Consider the following 15,380-nt stretch of genomic DNA (forward strand, 5'->3'; position numbering starts at 1 on the left):
CAACATCCTGTTTCTCCTCTCTAGAATGCGACTAACTCCTCTTTATTGGGATTAGTCCCGAGTCCACTGCGTCTCATTCAGTATCTCTCCGAGAGCGATGCATGACGATCAAAGTATTGTGCTATCGGGGGCATCACGCCCTTCAAACACTCACCTTCCTAACTTGTTTCAGGCAGCCAAGGTACAGGCATGGACAGCAGGTCCCCCTGAAGACTTTGAGAATTCAGATATTTCTGGTTAATGGACAGTTGCTGGTCAAGACTCCAGTGGCTCCAGACACAATTAATTATGGGAGGCAGAACTCGCTGTACAATTCCCTACAGCGTGTGTCAACAGCTAATCACGATGCTATCTCCCTGTTGTCTAATTTCACTCGCCTGGGATCTAACCTGATATACTAGTTAATTATTACACTAACTAATCATCTAATTAGTTACACTGATTCATTATTCTACTAACCGGACACAACCCAATATTCACTTTGTATGGTATGATCTGCCTGTACTGCACACAAAACAAAACTTTTCACTGTACCTCGGTACATGTGACAATAATAAATCAAACCAAAGTGCTCATTCCACTAACCCAGCATCTAACGGATACATTAGTTATCCATTGCACTAACCAGTGGTCTAACCAGTCTTACTATTGGTCGCTTGAGGGTTAACTCAAGCGGTAACCATCACGTGCTTGGAATATTTACAGGGTACATATTATTTGTCAGGCGGACAGCAGGGGTTTGCTTGGCTTCAGGGTCCCTGTTTGGAGGCAGGAGCCTTCCTGACTTAAACATCTGCTCCAGCATCTGGCCAACTTCCAGCAGCTTGATTGGGCACTGCAATGTGACCCCCTGCCAGTACGCCCATGGTAAATTCAACTCTTAAAAACTTCACAGTGGGTTTCACACCTTCAAAGAGACCGCTGAGGAATGAGGAGCCCAGAACTACATCCTCAAGTCAGAACAGTTGAGGTAATTAGCAGAATAATCAGAAGGGAGATTCATTTTACACAACAAGTTGTCACAATCTGGAAAACTGTGTGGCAAAATTCAGAGGCAGTCACACAAAACCTTCCAAAAGGAGAAACTTGGAGGGCCATGGGACCAATTGGACAGTCAGTATTGACACGCTGGCTGAATGGACACTTTATGACCAAAATCATTTAATAATCCTAAGTGTTCAGATAATGGCTAAAATACATAGAGAGCCAACAGAATTGAGGGGAAGCCTATGTCCCAGAGAACAGTCTTCGCTATGCAAATATATTTTAAGGGCACTCTTTTCTGAGACACATTTTAACATTCCATTTATATAGCACCTTTGATTCAGTAAAATGTCCTCAAGCTCTTCACGCCAATGTCAAACAATGACTGCCACTAAGTAAACAGAGCGATTAATCCAGATGGGGTTTATTTTAAAGAGCACCTTAATAGAGGTAAGAGGGGATAGAGGTGAAGAAGTTTGAGGGATTCCAGAGTGAAGGCATTTTGACAGTTGAAGACAGGATCTGCCAGTGGTCGAGTAAATAAAACTGGGGACAGAATAGGAGGAGTACAGACACTGGGAGTTTACAGAAGGACGAGACCAGGGAGAGAATTAAGCACAAGGTGGCGAACGTTAAAAATTGAGGCTTTGTCAGAGTCAATGTAGATGATTGAGCACAGGAATGGCGTATGAATGGGACTTGTTGTGAGTTAGCTTGTGGATGAGCTCAAGTTCATGGAGATTGGAAAACGGGAGGCTGGCCAGGAAAATGTTAAAATTGTCAAGTCTAGAAGTAACAAAAGTGAAGGAGATTAATTGGAAACTAAATGCCGTCTGCAGCCTGTACTGATATCACCTTCTCTGTGCTCCATCATTTCACTGATTTTTACAGTTAATGGGAGCGAACGCTTGGCCTGTTTGAAACAAGCCGCATGCTGAGGCATGTTGTTTAAAGTGAAGATCGGTGTGTTTTGTTTTACAGCTGTTCTACAATAAGTAACAGTCAGCAGTTCAGAATGAAAGCTCAAACGGGTTCAAACCATTACCATGACTCCATCCTCGACATCTTACATCACTTTCACTCAAAACAATAGACATTTTATTGGGTTTCTGAATAAATTGGACATGCCAAGCTCCTTTCTGTATTTCCTCCGACATTAAAATAGAACGAACGGCCTTTTCAAACAGTCGCTGACTGTGCAGCGTGGAGCCAAGAGACTTTGGGTTCTCTCCCTGACTCTGTGCAGCCAAACAGCCAGCTGCTCCTGATCAACGTTCCCGAATGTAGACATCAAGGGAGATTAGAAATTAGCTGGAGTGTGAAGCACTCCCCGGATAAGCAGCGTTCTGGCCCTGTATGGACAGGTACTGGGAAAGTAGCCAAGCAGCCAGTGAGGGTCAGCACCTTCAGAAGGGGAAAAGGGACGGTGGGCCTGGGGAGGCAAGTGGGAAAGTGTTGGGTAGGGAAAAGAAAGCGAGGCTCGTACAGGGTCAGGACTCGATTGATTCCCCTAGAAGGATGAGGGCAGATTGCTGACAGTGACAATCTCACATATTAATAAAGAGATCGACCAACATGAGGAGGCAATGATGGATTCACTGATGAAATCCAGGAGCTGCACTGACGTGTCCAGTACAGATAGATTAAGTCCTGATGAAATGGCCTGTTTGATAGTGTGACGCTATACTGTCGGGACGAGGAGTCGTGTATCCGTCTAGACTCCCGCAAACTCGTAAGTATTTGGATTATCAGCATCATCGCAGGGATCGAGTCTAGAGTTTTAACATGAGACCTGCAGCAGAAGGCTCAACCCGCCCCCCCCCCCCGCCTCAGACAGATCAGTACACAGTACACAGTCCACCTGACAGGCAAAACAGCCCCTTCCACCCACACATCCCAAGCCCCCGATACACTCCAACCTCCCCCACCGCGATCCCCTCCCTCCCCACCTACCGCCATCCGGACCCCCTCCCCCAAGCCCCACACTTGCCCCAGCCACAGCAGACCCCCTCCGCTGGGTTACCACGCCCCACATGAGCAAGTAGCTGAGTGACGTTGCAGTTTACATCCAGGAGTGGACCCTGAGGGGTTAGCCCGGGGCGGCGGGTGGGGGTTTCGGAATTAGAATCCTTCTGCATTGGCTCAGCGAGTGGTACTCCCTTCCTCAGGGTCAAAAGGTTCAAGCTGTACTCCCCAACCCGAGCACATACATCAATGTGGCTCATACTCCCAGTGCGCTGTTGAGGGAATGCAGCACTCTCATGGGGAACTTACGTTCAGGAAAAGTGAAATACTGCAAACACTGGAAATCTGAAACAAACACAGAATGCTGGAGAAACTCAGCAGGTGGAGTGAGAGACAGAGTTAAAGTTTCAATTCCAACACCATTCCAGCACTTTGTGTTTATCTCATTTTCTCTCAGTGTCAGCCGGATGACCACAACCTTCTCACTCAGCGAGTGCTGCAAACGTGGGATTGAACAGCTCGTTAATTCTTTATTTGATCTGTTTAGTGCCCAACTTGTATTTATGGCCCTTGTTCTGGACTCGCCCACAAGTGGAAACAATTTGTCGTCTGTCAGATCTGTTGGCCCCTTTCCCCAGATACTGACTCAGAAGCCGAGCACAGGCTGGGAACTGTAGGAGGGCAACAGCTCAGAAGAAGCCAGCCACGGGTGGCTTTAATGGGCAGACTTCAGTAAAATAAAAGAAAATCAAAAGCAGCCTTCTTTCCGAGCTGGGATTAATCTGCTGAACCAGTTCTGGCTATAAACAGAGAAAAGCCACTTCCTAAGGAGAAGTTCAGAAACGTTTCTAGTGAAAATAAACGTAGGCAGAGAGAAGACAACAACAGCTTGGGGGCGGGGAATGGGCACCTAGAAACACCGCTTAATGTCATTAAGGTGGAATACACAAGACAACTGCTTCCAGTACAGGTAGGGAGACCCTCCTCTACAACCTGGCTATTTCAGTCACTGCTTCTGGATGTGGCAAGCATCTTTTAAAAATGTTTGTCTGTCTCCCAACAATGGGAGGACAAAATACTCTACAGGCAATCCGGGATTCGAGAACAGTGGGTAATTCAATCAGATTCTGGGTGTAATTCAATCCCATTTTACAATTATACATTCTGTCTCTATTTCCACTGAATATGAAACTCTGAGTTTATCCTTCACCCACTCAAGTTATCCCCCGCACTACGTCATTGAGCCTCCCACTAATGAACAAGGCAATGGCTCTCATTTCAAGCCCCCACTTTCAAATGAGCTGCTTGAGAAGCAGAAATAGGAAGGAGCTGTGCTAAGGGGTCCGGATTCGCCACCGATTCTGTACGTAGCGTGCTGCTGAGCAGTCCGCATCATTTACACCAGCACATACAGTAAACCAATCACACTTACACTGACACACCCACTGTAGGTGCACAGACATTAAGAGGCAGGTAATTAGTTCACAATTTTATCCACTGGAGAGACAGACAGCTGGTTAGAAAGCTCATGGAGCACACTCCCCCAAGCAAGGCACAGAGGGAGAACCTCCATAAAACGCCCGACCAGTCCAGGGTTTGAATCTGGGCAGAGTTTCATTCTGTATCAGCCAGCTCGACAACCAAGCTAACAAAATCTGGGGAATACCCTGAATTTTAACAACTTCATTCACAGACAGATTGGGAGAAATAGAAGTGTCTCTCAACTCATCCAGAAGTTAGCAAAGGAGCTGCAGCAGAAACAGTGCTGAAGATGTGCTGTACTAATCACACTGCTAGGCTCTCAAGGGAAACTGCCCTCTCACTGTAAAACAGAACAGAACTTCATCCATTATTTAACAAACCCAAATCACTGGTCTAAAATTTCATTGGCGCAGTGTCTCACAGCACAAAAGCTTTCTGCCTGTGGCTGAGAGCTCACATTGCAATTAAACACCCCTCAGCCTAGTCTGTCTGACAGCTGTAAACACCAGTCTGCTTCAGTTCTCCTTCCCTGCTCCATACTGGCCTGAATAAACAGCATGGGTATATCTGGTGGGATCCAGTGTGAGAGAGAGGGAGAGTGTGTGCGCTCAGGGAGTTAGATTTCAGTCCAGTCAGTCAGCGTGTCACTCACAGGTGAAACCAGGCAGGATTTAAGCCAATGCCGGACCTTGTGGGGGGCGGGGGGTGCAAATGCGAGAGAGACACAGAGACACATTAGGTTTTGGAAACTTCATGCAGCCACTGGGCTGTTGATCCATGAATAACTTAACTCTAAGGACAGGTGACTACATTGTACATTGCTCATCTCAGTTTTATGGGATCGCAGTCATGTCTAGACTGGTTAGGGCTGATATGGGTCAGTTTATGATGCAAGGAGACATATTTGATTGTTTCAGAGATAATGGGATTGTGCTCCTGAGATGCTGCTTGGCCTGCTGTGTTCATCCAGCCTCACATTTTATTATATTTGATTGTTTAATTTGTTACCGCCCAAAGGGAATCGGCCTAAAGAAGCAGATTTGCACTCCCCACATTCCTTCAAACTTGTTGCCATGATTTGCCATGCATTATAACAGGGTGGGTGGGAGGTGGGGAATCAGCAATGTGCCCAAAATTTAACAGGCCCTTGTGCAGCACTGAGCTCAAGGCTCAGGACAGCATAACTGTTCAGTAACTCCAGATGAAAGTGTCCACAAATGGACATTGGAAGGATGATTAGTCTAACAATTGAAGTCATGTACACACCACTGTTTGAACAGCCTGCAGACTCTACTTGGACCTAAACATAAAGACCAGCTACCGGCAGGTAAATGGAACTAGTTTACATTGTGAAAACTGGGCAGCACGGCAGGTCGGGCTGAAAGGCCAGTTTCCATGCTGTTGGCCACTATAACTCTACTGAGGGAAAAGGGGTTTGGATGCTTTGGAACAGAGTGTCAGGAAGAGTCAGCAATTTTAAAAAGGGAAGAGCATTAAATTTGTGCTAAAAAGGAGAGGTGGTTGGGAATAGAGAGGGAGAAAACAGATCCTCCTGGATAGACACCAACATTTCAAAAACAAGACCACCACCAGCTAGGAGTTCCAGCTGAGGAACAGGTTTCAGACCCAGTGCCCAAAGGTGACACTTACCTTGTCCTGCTCCTCTCGCTGCAGACTTTCGGCCACATGCTTCTCAATCTCCTCTTGCACAACTTTGGCATATTGTGAATCAAGCTCCTCACTGGACACAAACAATGCCATTAGCTCACAACAGAAAGACTTGCATTTAAATAGCATCTTTGGCAGGGCCAAATGTGCTTTCCAGCCAATTAAATACTTGTAAAGCCTGATTCCTGTTGTAATGAAAGAAAGGTGTCAGCTAATTTATACAGAGCAAGCTCTCACCATCAGCAACATGATAATGAGCAGAAATTTATCATGGGATCTTGCAGTGCCACGGGAGGGAGTAGATGGTGCCTTGATCTAAAGTCTCGTCTTGAAAGCAGCACCCCCTTTGTACTGCACTGGGGAGATCAGCCTGGACAATGGACTCAAGTCTCAGGGTGGGGCCTGAAGGCATCACCTTCTGAATGAGAGGCGAGTACTATCCACTGCTCAAGATTAGTATGATACAAACAAGCCTGCTGAATTTAGAGGGGAACTGCTCAGTAGATTGTGTGGAACAAGCTGCTGGGGGTTTTGATCTTAACAGCAAAAGTGATGCTGGGGGCAGGAAGGCTATGCAAAGGCAGAAGATTCAGAGTTTGGAAGGAATGAGAGGTCTGGTGAATGGAGCAGCAATAAACTCAGGTCTATCGATAGGCAGATGAGACGGAAACTACTTCCAGCTTGCACCAAGTTTCTCTTTATTCTTTAGCAAGGGATGGAGGCATCACTCATCCCTTGGAACTGTGCTTTGTTCACTTGGCTGTTTCAGAGTGAACCACATTGCTGGAGTCATATAGTAAAGGACGGTCAGTTAGTGAACCAAAATGGGCTTTTATGACAATTCAGGATTGGTTGTCATGGTCAGTTTTACTGAATACTAGCTTCATATTCCAGATTTATTAATAACTTCCAAATTCTGCCAGCTGTGGTGACTTTTGAACCTGTAGCATTGGCCTTGGCCTCTGGGTTCTAGCCCATTGGTTCTACTCCATTGTCTCTCCAGTGACATCAATTAATGCTAAAGTTGGGAGAAATAGATCACACCCACTTTCACTGCTCACGTAGGTGACAGGTGTAAGCTCATCTCCAATTTAAGCTGCTCCCTAATTGAGATATCCATCCACAGGCTCTATCTGCTGTTGGTACACACACTTTGTACCAGACACACTCCAGTTACTGTAGGCCCGAAGACGTGAGAATTTGACAAAGCAGCAGGCCCAATGGGACAATCCGGTCTGTGTGGAGGAGTCCTGGAGCAGATTAGCCAACCTGCCACCCAACTTGTCACAGCGTTGGCCAGTCAGGCTCTCGGAGTGGGAAGCAGACCCAGCTTTCAGCCTGGGCTAGCTCAGCAGGAGTGAGCCAGACTGGGCTAATGCCATCCTGGACCTGGTGGGCTTAAGCAGCAGACTGTGCATCCACCTTGGCTGCAGAGAGTGGCGAACCCATGACGGAGAGACACCTGCCAGGCACTGGCCAAGTACAGACTTGGGTCCTGGGTGGGTGAAGGTGGGTGTGGTAGCTCCACACTGCCAAGACTGGCCATTGCTTGGATCAAAGGAGAAGAAATGGTAGCCCCTCTTGGCAGAGATGGCGGGGGTCGGGGGGGGGGGGGGGGGTGGACTGTGAGAGGAGACAGAGAGACCGCTTGGATCCTGTGGGAGGGAACAGGGCACAGTTTTGGCTCCAGAGGGCGTAGCACTTGAAAGTTGATCACCAGCTGTGGGAGGATTATGTTGGCCTTAGTTGGGAAACAGGCCCAGTGACTCAGTTAAAGCCATGGCTTAAAGAGATCACTGTGTTCCTAATACAGACCTCGTTAGATCTTTTCACATATTTTTCTCTTACGCAAAAAGCCACCTGAACTTGATTTCCACACATTTTATTTTGATAGTTGACTCGCGGATCCTCACTGCCTTCTTCTCCCATCTCCCCCACCTTCCTCTCTCCTTTCATTGAACTGCTGTGTGCCACTCACTTCCTGTTGTGCCCTCCACACAGCTCCATCCTCCAGTTTTGCTCCTTCACCCATCGTTTTGTCCTGGTCCAACCCTCTAACTCAGTGGCCCCCACACCCCTGCCCCCAATTTACGTACATCTGTTGCTGGTGTTCCCGGCTGTAATGTTTGGCTTCCAATTCCTCTTCGTCCTGCAGTTTTTTGGCCACACAAACATCCTGCCGGACCAACTTGTTCTTCTCAATGTTTGAAGCGTAGTGTTGTTCAACTAGGGAACACCATCACAGGACATCATCTGTTAGCAACATACAACTCTCCCCATCGTTTTACACACAGTAAATGTGCTTTAACCTTTACCCCAGACCAAAAGAAGCTAACTGCGAGAAACTCTGCCTTTTCTGTGCTCACAGACCCAGATTCTCAGTAGGCTACTGGTTCCATATTCCCGTTTCACCCAGGGTTACAGAGTATTTCACCGAGATAAGGCTAGATCACCTCACGCCCTCAGTTACATGTCCCCCGTCCACCCACTTGCCTACTCCTTTAATGAAGCCCTCCCCGGCCATACCTCATCCTTCTGCCTACAGATTCCCAATCTCTGGCTCACTTCTATTGCTCAAGCCTGGCAGTTAAGCCACCCCCAACCCCATCTCCAGACATCCCCCCCCCCCCCCCCCCCAGCTCCTCCAAAAGATATCAGCTTTTAGCTGTATTCTGGAATTCTCTCCCTGGCGTCTGCGATCACCCTTCTGCCCTCTTATACCTTCCTCCCTAACACACCCCTCAATTTCATCACTGTTTCAAACCTTCTCTATGAACATTAAAACTCTGTGAGCAGAACAAGAGTGAATTCCTCAGTCTATATCTGTGCCAGTTCAGCAGTGGGTCTGACCCCAAGGGGACTGAGTGCAACCTGAAGCCCAGCTCCCTCAGAGATCCCCCTTGACTGGGACAAAAGCCCCCATTTTGGCTGAGGTTAGAAGTCATCACTGAGTACGTCAATGCCGCAGCTTGACCTCACCCTGACCCCACTGCCTCTTGAAAAGACAGCCAAAGGAGCGACTGGATGAAAACAGTTTGCCCACCTGTGTAACTGAACTAGGCGCTACTCAGACTCAGGTGTTCAATTGAACCAATAGAGCTGCGTCTACTTACTCTCTTGCTCCTGAAGGTTGTGTGCCAATGCCCCATCCTCCAAGACAGCAAACCCACGGCACACTGCAACACAAGAGGGGAATTAAAATGGTTTTGGTCAGGGCAGACATTGTTGGTGAAAACACCCATTAAACTGGCGCCAACAACAGGGAACACAGCCTCAGGCTAACCAATCTCTTACCCAAGAGCCATTCCCCAGCACAACTACAACACCCTGTACCTCTGCACTGTCTGTGTCTTATGCAAAACAAACAGCTGCTTTAAATGTTTTCTGTTTTAAAAAGACAACATCCCCCAGGTGATAATAGGAACTGGAGATGCTGGAGAATCCAAGATAACAAAGTGTGAAGCTGGATGAACACAGCAGGCCCAGCAACATCTCAGGAGCACAAAAGCTGATGTTTCGGGCCTAGACCCTTCTTCAGAGCTCTGAAGGGTCTAGGCCCGAAACGTCAGCTTTTGTGCTCCTGAGATGCTGCTTGCCCTGCTGTGTTCATCCAGCTCCACACTTTGTTATCTTGGATTGTCCAGGAACTGGGTTTAGTCTGGATTTGACAGCAACTGCCACAAACTGTCGACAGCAGCTTTGATGGGGCGGAATCTCACAAGGTGCTTTACAGGGCCGATGGACGTGGAATGTACATCACAAGATATCCCGATAGTTAACTGAGAGCTTGGGGGAGGAGGTAAATTTTAAAGGGAGTATCTTGTAGGAGGAGAGGGTTGGGGAGACATAGGGAGGCTCCCACAGAGCTCAGGGCCCAGACAGATGAACCACAGCCACACATGACAGCATTTTTCCAGAGGGTGTAATTGAACAGTTGAGAAAGCTACTGGTGAGTTACATTGTGTGGCATGAAAGAGCTGGGCCAAGATAAACACTGCACCATCTCAGTACAACTGAGGCTCTACCCGAGCCAGAAGGTTGTAGGTATAAACCCCGCTCTCAGATCCAAGTATATAATCACAGCTTGACAGTCCAGTGCAGTGCCGACAGAAGGTTACTATCATCTATATTCCAACTATCACGAAAAAACCCACAAACACTGAACAACCACCTTGTATTCTGCAAAATTCAAAGATTCTGAAAGTTCTTAACACAAGGGCTCCTGGATATAAACATTCCCCTGTTTAGCACTGATACTGTTACATAAAACATAGCTCCTGTCGTTTACTGCAGAGGCTCTTGAGTTATTGTCAGTGATGTCAGGAAAAACGTACCCGTTTAAACAGCCCAGTCATACAAGAAGCTCACTTGACTGGAGCAGCTATTCTCAGTCCGACTCAGACCATATCGAAAGCTGTTCACAGCTCCCAGTAAAAGGGGTGTGTGACCGGGACCCAAGTTCTGAGAGCAGCAGCAGTTACAGCAGCGAAGAGCAGTACCTGCTCTCTCCTCCCGACACGTTATCTGCTCAGCTGTGGCCACACCGTCCCAATAACTGGAAGGGTGCAAGTGAGGCTGGAAGAGGAAGCAATGATCATCGTCCACTCCCCACCCCCCAGTCTCCTCTCCTCACCGCACACGCCACATAACCCTGTTCCACCATGTGCAGCATCACAAATCAGCCCAGCCTCATCTTTCAGGCTGGCTCAGTGCAGTAACTCTTTGCACTCATGGGTCAGAGATGGATAGAGACAGGCATTGGGAACAGTGTATCTCATTCAATGCCACCCACATCCCCTCGTCACTCCCCACTGTGAGCTCCACATAATGCAAGCAAATCTGGCTCCTGGACAGGCGCCCAGGATTTGGGAGCTTGAAAGCAGCCGGAGAGCTGTTTTCTCACCAGCAAGGCAAGTAGCCCAAGGAACTTCGACTTGCCAGATACACCTCAATACAAAGCACCCCAACCCTGCCACTCCCACTCGGGGGGGGGGGTCATGTCCAGGATAGAGTCAGTACCAGGGAACCCAGACGCAGGTCCTAGGCATCGGTGGGAGTGAGAGTGTGGGGGAAAAGGTGCGATGGGTGGATTGTGTACTCAAGTGGGCTGCAGTTCTCTAGAACTACTCCTTGTTGTTTAAGAAGCTCTAAGGCCCTTAAGACCTCACTGCCAACCACTCCACATCACCTCTCACACCCTACTACATACCAACCTGGCCAACTCATGCCATGACATACCCCAATGTCACCATGGAAACTCATCTAGTAACCACCAAAGACTTCTGGACCCATGTGAAGATGAAAATGCAATAAACCTATCACATTTTAATACAGTTCCCACTCATTTACACTTGATTGTGAAAATAATCTCCCGTTCAAAGCTTTTAAATCTCAAGTGGTTAATCTTTTACAAAAACAACAAACTTTCTTTCTTTCTTTTAGACACCACAAAGACTTCTAAATCCTTTAGCAGCATATTGCTAAATCAAACAGCAAACACCAAAGCCCATTCTGAAATTTTTTTAGTTTTTAATACACAACTAAGCATTCATAATTACATAAGAATAGCCGCTGGGGAAGTGGGAAAGTACTCTTGAAACTATACAACCAGGTGCTTTTTTAAAAAATCTTTAAAAAATCTGCGGACGACCTGTCAAAGCAGTCCAGGAGAATTATTTTGTTAAAACTCTCTGTTTCTCTTGAAATCTAAAAGGACCAGAGGCTTAAATAAACCTCAGATCTCGATCCCATTCACACTTTAAGAATGTTCATTTCTGTTTCCTCAATTTCCAACTCATTCTGGAGGTTATGGACCTCGTAGCAGCCATATTGAGATCAGCTTGAACGCAGCAAGGGTTCCTGCTGAATTTGGGGTTTCCCTCCCACCTTGAATCATACCCTTTCTGATTCTCCTAGCAACAAAAAATTGGATATGTTGGAAATGAGGTAATCCTTGCCTGTTTTTTTTTAAAAGCTCTCCAGAATCTTCCAGACTGATTCCTTTTAAAAATGCATATTTCTAGCACGGGGAGCTCCAAGTTGGTGTTAATTTTAATCTCACAGGTATTTCTTGTCTTAGAAGGGCAAGTCCAAACAGGTTTTGCCCTGAGGTGGGTGCATGCTTCACCCCATCCACACGCTGGTTTTATGAACACAGGGACTCCGATCCCAGTGTGGGGCTGCAGCTGGGGCCTATGCAGCGGGTAACAGAGCAGCACCATTGTAGCCTCAGCTCTTGATCAGTTTAGTACTGCGTTTCCTGATCTCACTTCACGAATCACACAGACATTAACAGATCCAGCAGTTTGGGTTCATTTCTGTTTTTCTCCGTCTTTTCACTATTCAAAGCCTAGAATCATCAAGTCCTGTTAAAACACACCAACTGCTCCTTCATCAGAATGCAGTAATTCAACACGGATCAGAGACTGAAGCCAGGAACTGCGCTGCCCAGCTGTCTTTGCTGAACTTGTAGAAATGGGAAATCCCACAGAAAAGGGCGACAGGCCCTCTGCTGTGCGTATGGTTATGAAAGAGCCTCTTTCAACATCAAGCAGTTTGGCAGTAAACGGTAAGCAGCTGTAAGCTGTCCCTTTGTGCAACGTTCAGTAAAGCCAGCCTCAAGTCTCATTGGCTCAGCAGGTTCAAACCATGAGTATCCCAGGGTCTGGATATGGGCTGGATACCCATCATTCCAGCAGTGCAGTCCTGATGGAATACTGCATGGTTGGATACATCACTTTTTTGATGAGATATTAACCCATGACACACATTAATGATCTGGATCCTGCATAGTTTGCAGACAACACTAAACTTGGAAGAATTGTAGAGTGTGAGGTGGTCGGTGCAGAAGTCCAACAGGTCTTTGGCAAGTTGGTGAACTAGGTTGATTGGTGACAGACAACACTAAATGCAGAGAAGTGCGAGGTAACTACACCATAGGAAGATTATGAAGGCAATGGAGAGACTGCAAAAGCAAAATAGGAAAATGTTCCAGACATGAGAAAATTCAGCCAGGAGGATGGATTGAAGAAGTTGGGACTGTTCTTCCTGTTGGAGCTAGAGATAAGTGTGGAGCTGAAGGATGTTTTGGGTTGGGACTCTTCTCCTCTGATGCTACCTAGCCTGCTGTGTTCCTTCAGCTCCACTGTTATCCCAATCTGACCTAATCCCATTTGCCAGCATTTGGCCAATATCCCTTTAGACTCTTCCTATTCATATACCCATCCAGCTGCCTTTAAAATGTTGTAATTGTACCAGCCTCCATTACTTCCTCCAGCATCTCGGTCCATGCACACACCACCCTGTGCATGAAAATGTTGTCCCTTAGGTTCTTTTTAAATCTTTCCACTCTCACCTTAAACCTATGCCCCCTAGTTTTGGATTCCCTCGAGCCTTGGGAAAAAGACCTTGGCTATTCACCCCATCCGCACCCCTCGCGATTGTATAAACCTGTATAAAGAGAGAGATGCTTGGTCTCCGACGTTCTGACCAATCGAGGCAAAACATGCCAAACGCTATCTTCACCACCTTGTCTACCGCATGCAACTCCACTTTCAATGAACTAGGCATCTGTTTCCCTAGGTCTCTTCGTTCAGCAACATTCCTCCAGGACCTTACCATTAAGTGTGTAAGTCCTGCCCTGGTTTGCTTTACCAAAATGCAACACTTCACATTTATCCAAATTAAACTCCATTTGCCACTCTTTGACCCATTAGCCCATCTGCTCAAGGTCCCGTTGTACTCTTAATTTTCTTTGCTGTCCACTACACCGTCTATTTTGATGTCACCTGCAAACTACTAACCATGCATATGTTCACATCCAAGTCATTTATATAAATAACGAAAAGCACACCACTGGTCACAGGCCTCCACACCAAAAAGCAACCCTCCATCACCCTGTCTCCTATCTTTGAGCTAATTTTGTATAAAGTTGGGAAGCCCACACTGAATCCCATGTGATCTAACTTTACTAAGCAGTCTACCATGTGGAACCTTGTCCAATGAAATCCACAAACATGTCCACTGCTCTGCCCAGGAGTTAAGGTGAAGCTGTTCCTGCTTGTAAAAGAAACCTGAATGAGAGGGTTTAGTTTTAGAGTGACGTGTAAACAAGTACAAAAGCTTTATCATTTGGAAAGTCATTAGGGTATGGAATGCACTACCTGGAAATGTGGTGGAGGCTGGATCCAATTGAGGAATTCAAGAGCACATTGGATGTTCTTTTGGAAAGTAATGGTGAGCAGGGATAAGAGGAAAAGGCAAGAGATTGGCAGTAGATAGAGCTGGTGCAGGTGCTATGGGCCAAATAGTCTTATTCTACATCATAATAATTCTGTGAAACAACAGGATGACCCAGCCAATTTTTATCTTTCAGTAAGTAATTGGCCATAGCTCACAATAAATAACAGCATCATTAAAACAGGTTGTGTGATCACGATCACCTTAGAGTTGGGACGGCATGGTGGCTCAGCGGTTAGCACTGCAGCCTCACAGCACCAGGGACCCGAGTTCGATTCCAGCCTCGGGTGACTATCTGTGTGGAGTTTGCACGTTCTCCCTGTGTCTGTGTGGGATTCCTCCGGGTGCTCCAGTTTCCTCCCACAGTCCAAAGATGTGCAGGTTAGGTGGATTGGCCATGCTAAATTGCCCATAGTGTTCAGGAATGTGTAGGTTATAGGGGGATGGGTCTGGGTGGGATGCTTCAAGGGGCAGTGTGGACTTGCTGGGTCGAAGGGCCTGTTTCCACACTGTAGGGAATCTAATCTAATCTGTGGGATCTGCCTCCTACTATGCTGCAAATCCACTCCACTGGCTGCAAGGCATTTGGAACACCTTGGGACTGAGAAAGGAGCTATAAAAATGCAAGTCTGGTTTTGCTGCTACTTACCGTAAGAGCTAGCCTGGGTTTCATCCCTATTGGGTATTGAGTCTAAATTGCAGCCCTATCGCCATGACAATTTACTGAGCAACAAAGAAAGAAATCAATCCTGACACCTCATTCCCAAAAAGCTGCCGATGCTTTTGTTTATTTTAGGGTTAGGGGCTGGGGGCATGCAGTGAATAATTTAAAGCAGATTGAGAGAGGTTTCTGTTGGCAAAGCTGTTAAGGGCAATGATTGGCAGATGGAGCGATACCCTAACGGAAAGGTAGTACAGACTTAAGGGGCTGAATGGCCTCTTCTTTTTCCTGTGGCATCAACAACTCAGCTGCTCATTGTTTTAACGCAGTGAGGGCTGAGGTAGTTAGTTCATTCAGTGGAAACATAGTTCAATCAGCTGCA

General features: G+C 46.8%; 1 protein-coding gene across 7 annotated transcripts in view; it reads right to left on the bottom strand.

Annotated features, from left to right (window-relative positions):
- The window catches only part of LOC125466727 (coiled-coil domain-containing protein 50-like), a 42,727-nt gene that overhangs the window by 14,136 nt on the left and 13,211 nt on the right, over positions 1–15,380 (bottom strand). For all 7 annotated transcript variants that reach the window (XM_059655654.1, XM_059655655.1, XM_059655656.1 and 4 more), the window contains 3 exons: positions 9,213–9,275; positions 8,196–8,325; positions 6,082–6,172 (listed from right to left, as the gene is read on the bottom strand). In XM_059655654.1, coding sequence (XP_059511637.1) covers positions 6,082–6,172; positions 8,196–8,325; positions 9,213–9,275 — 284 coding nt within the window. The remainder of the gene's footprint in view (positions 1–6,081; positions 6,173–8,195; positions 8,326–9,212; positions 9,276–15,380) is intronic.

Source organism: Stegostoma tigrinum, chromosome 28, assembly GCF_030684315.1.
Source record: "Stegostoma tigrinum isolate sSteTig4 chromosome 28, sSteTig4.hap1, whole genome shotgun sequence".
NCBI classification, from domain to species: domain Eukaryota; kingdom Metazoa; phylum Chordata; class Chondrichthyes; order Orectolobiformes; family Stegostomatidae; genus Stegostoma; species Stegostoma tigrinum.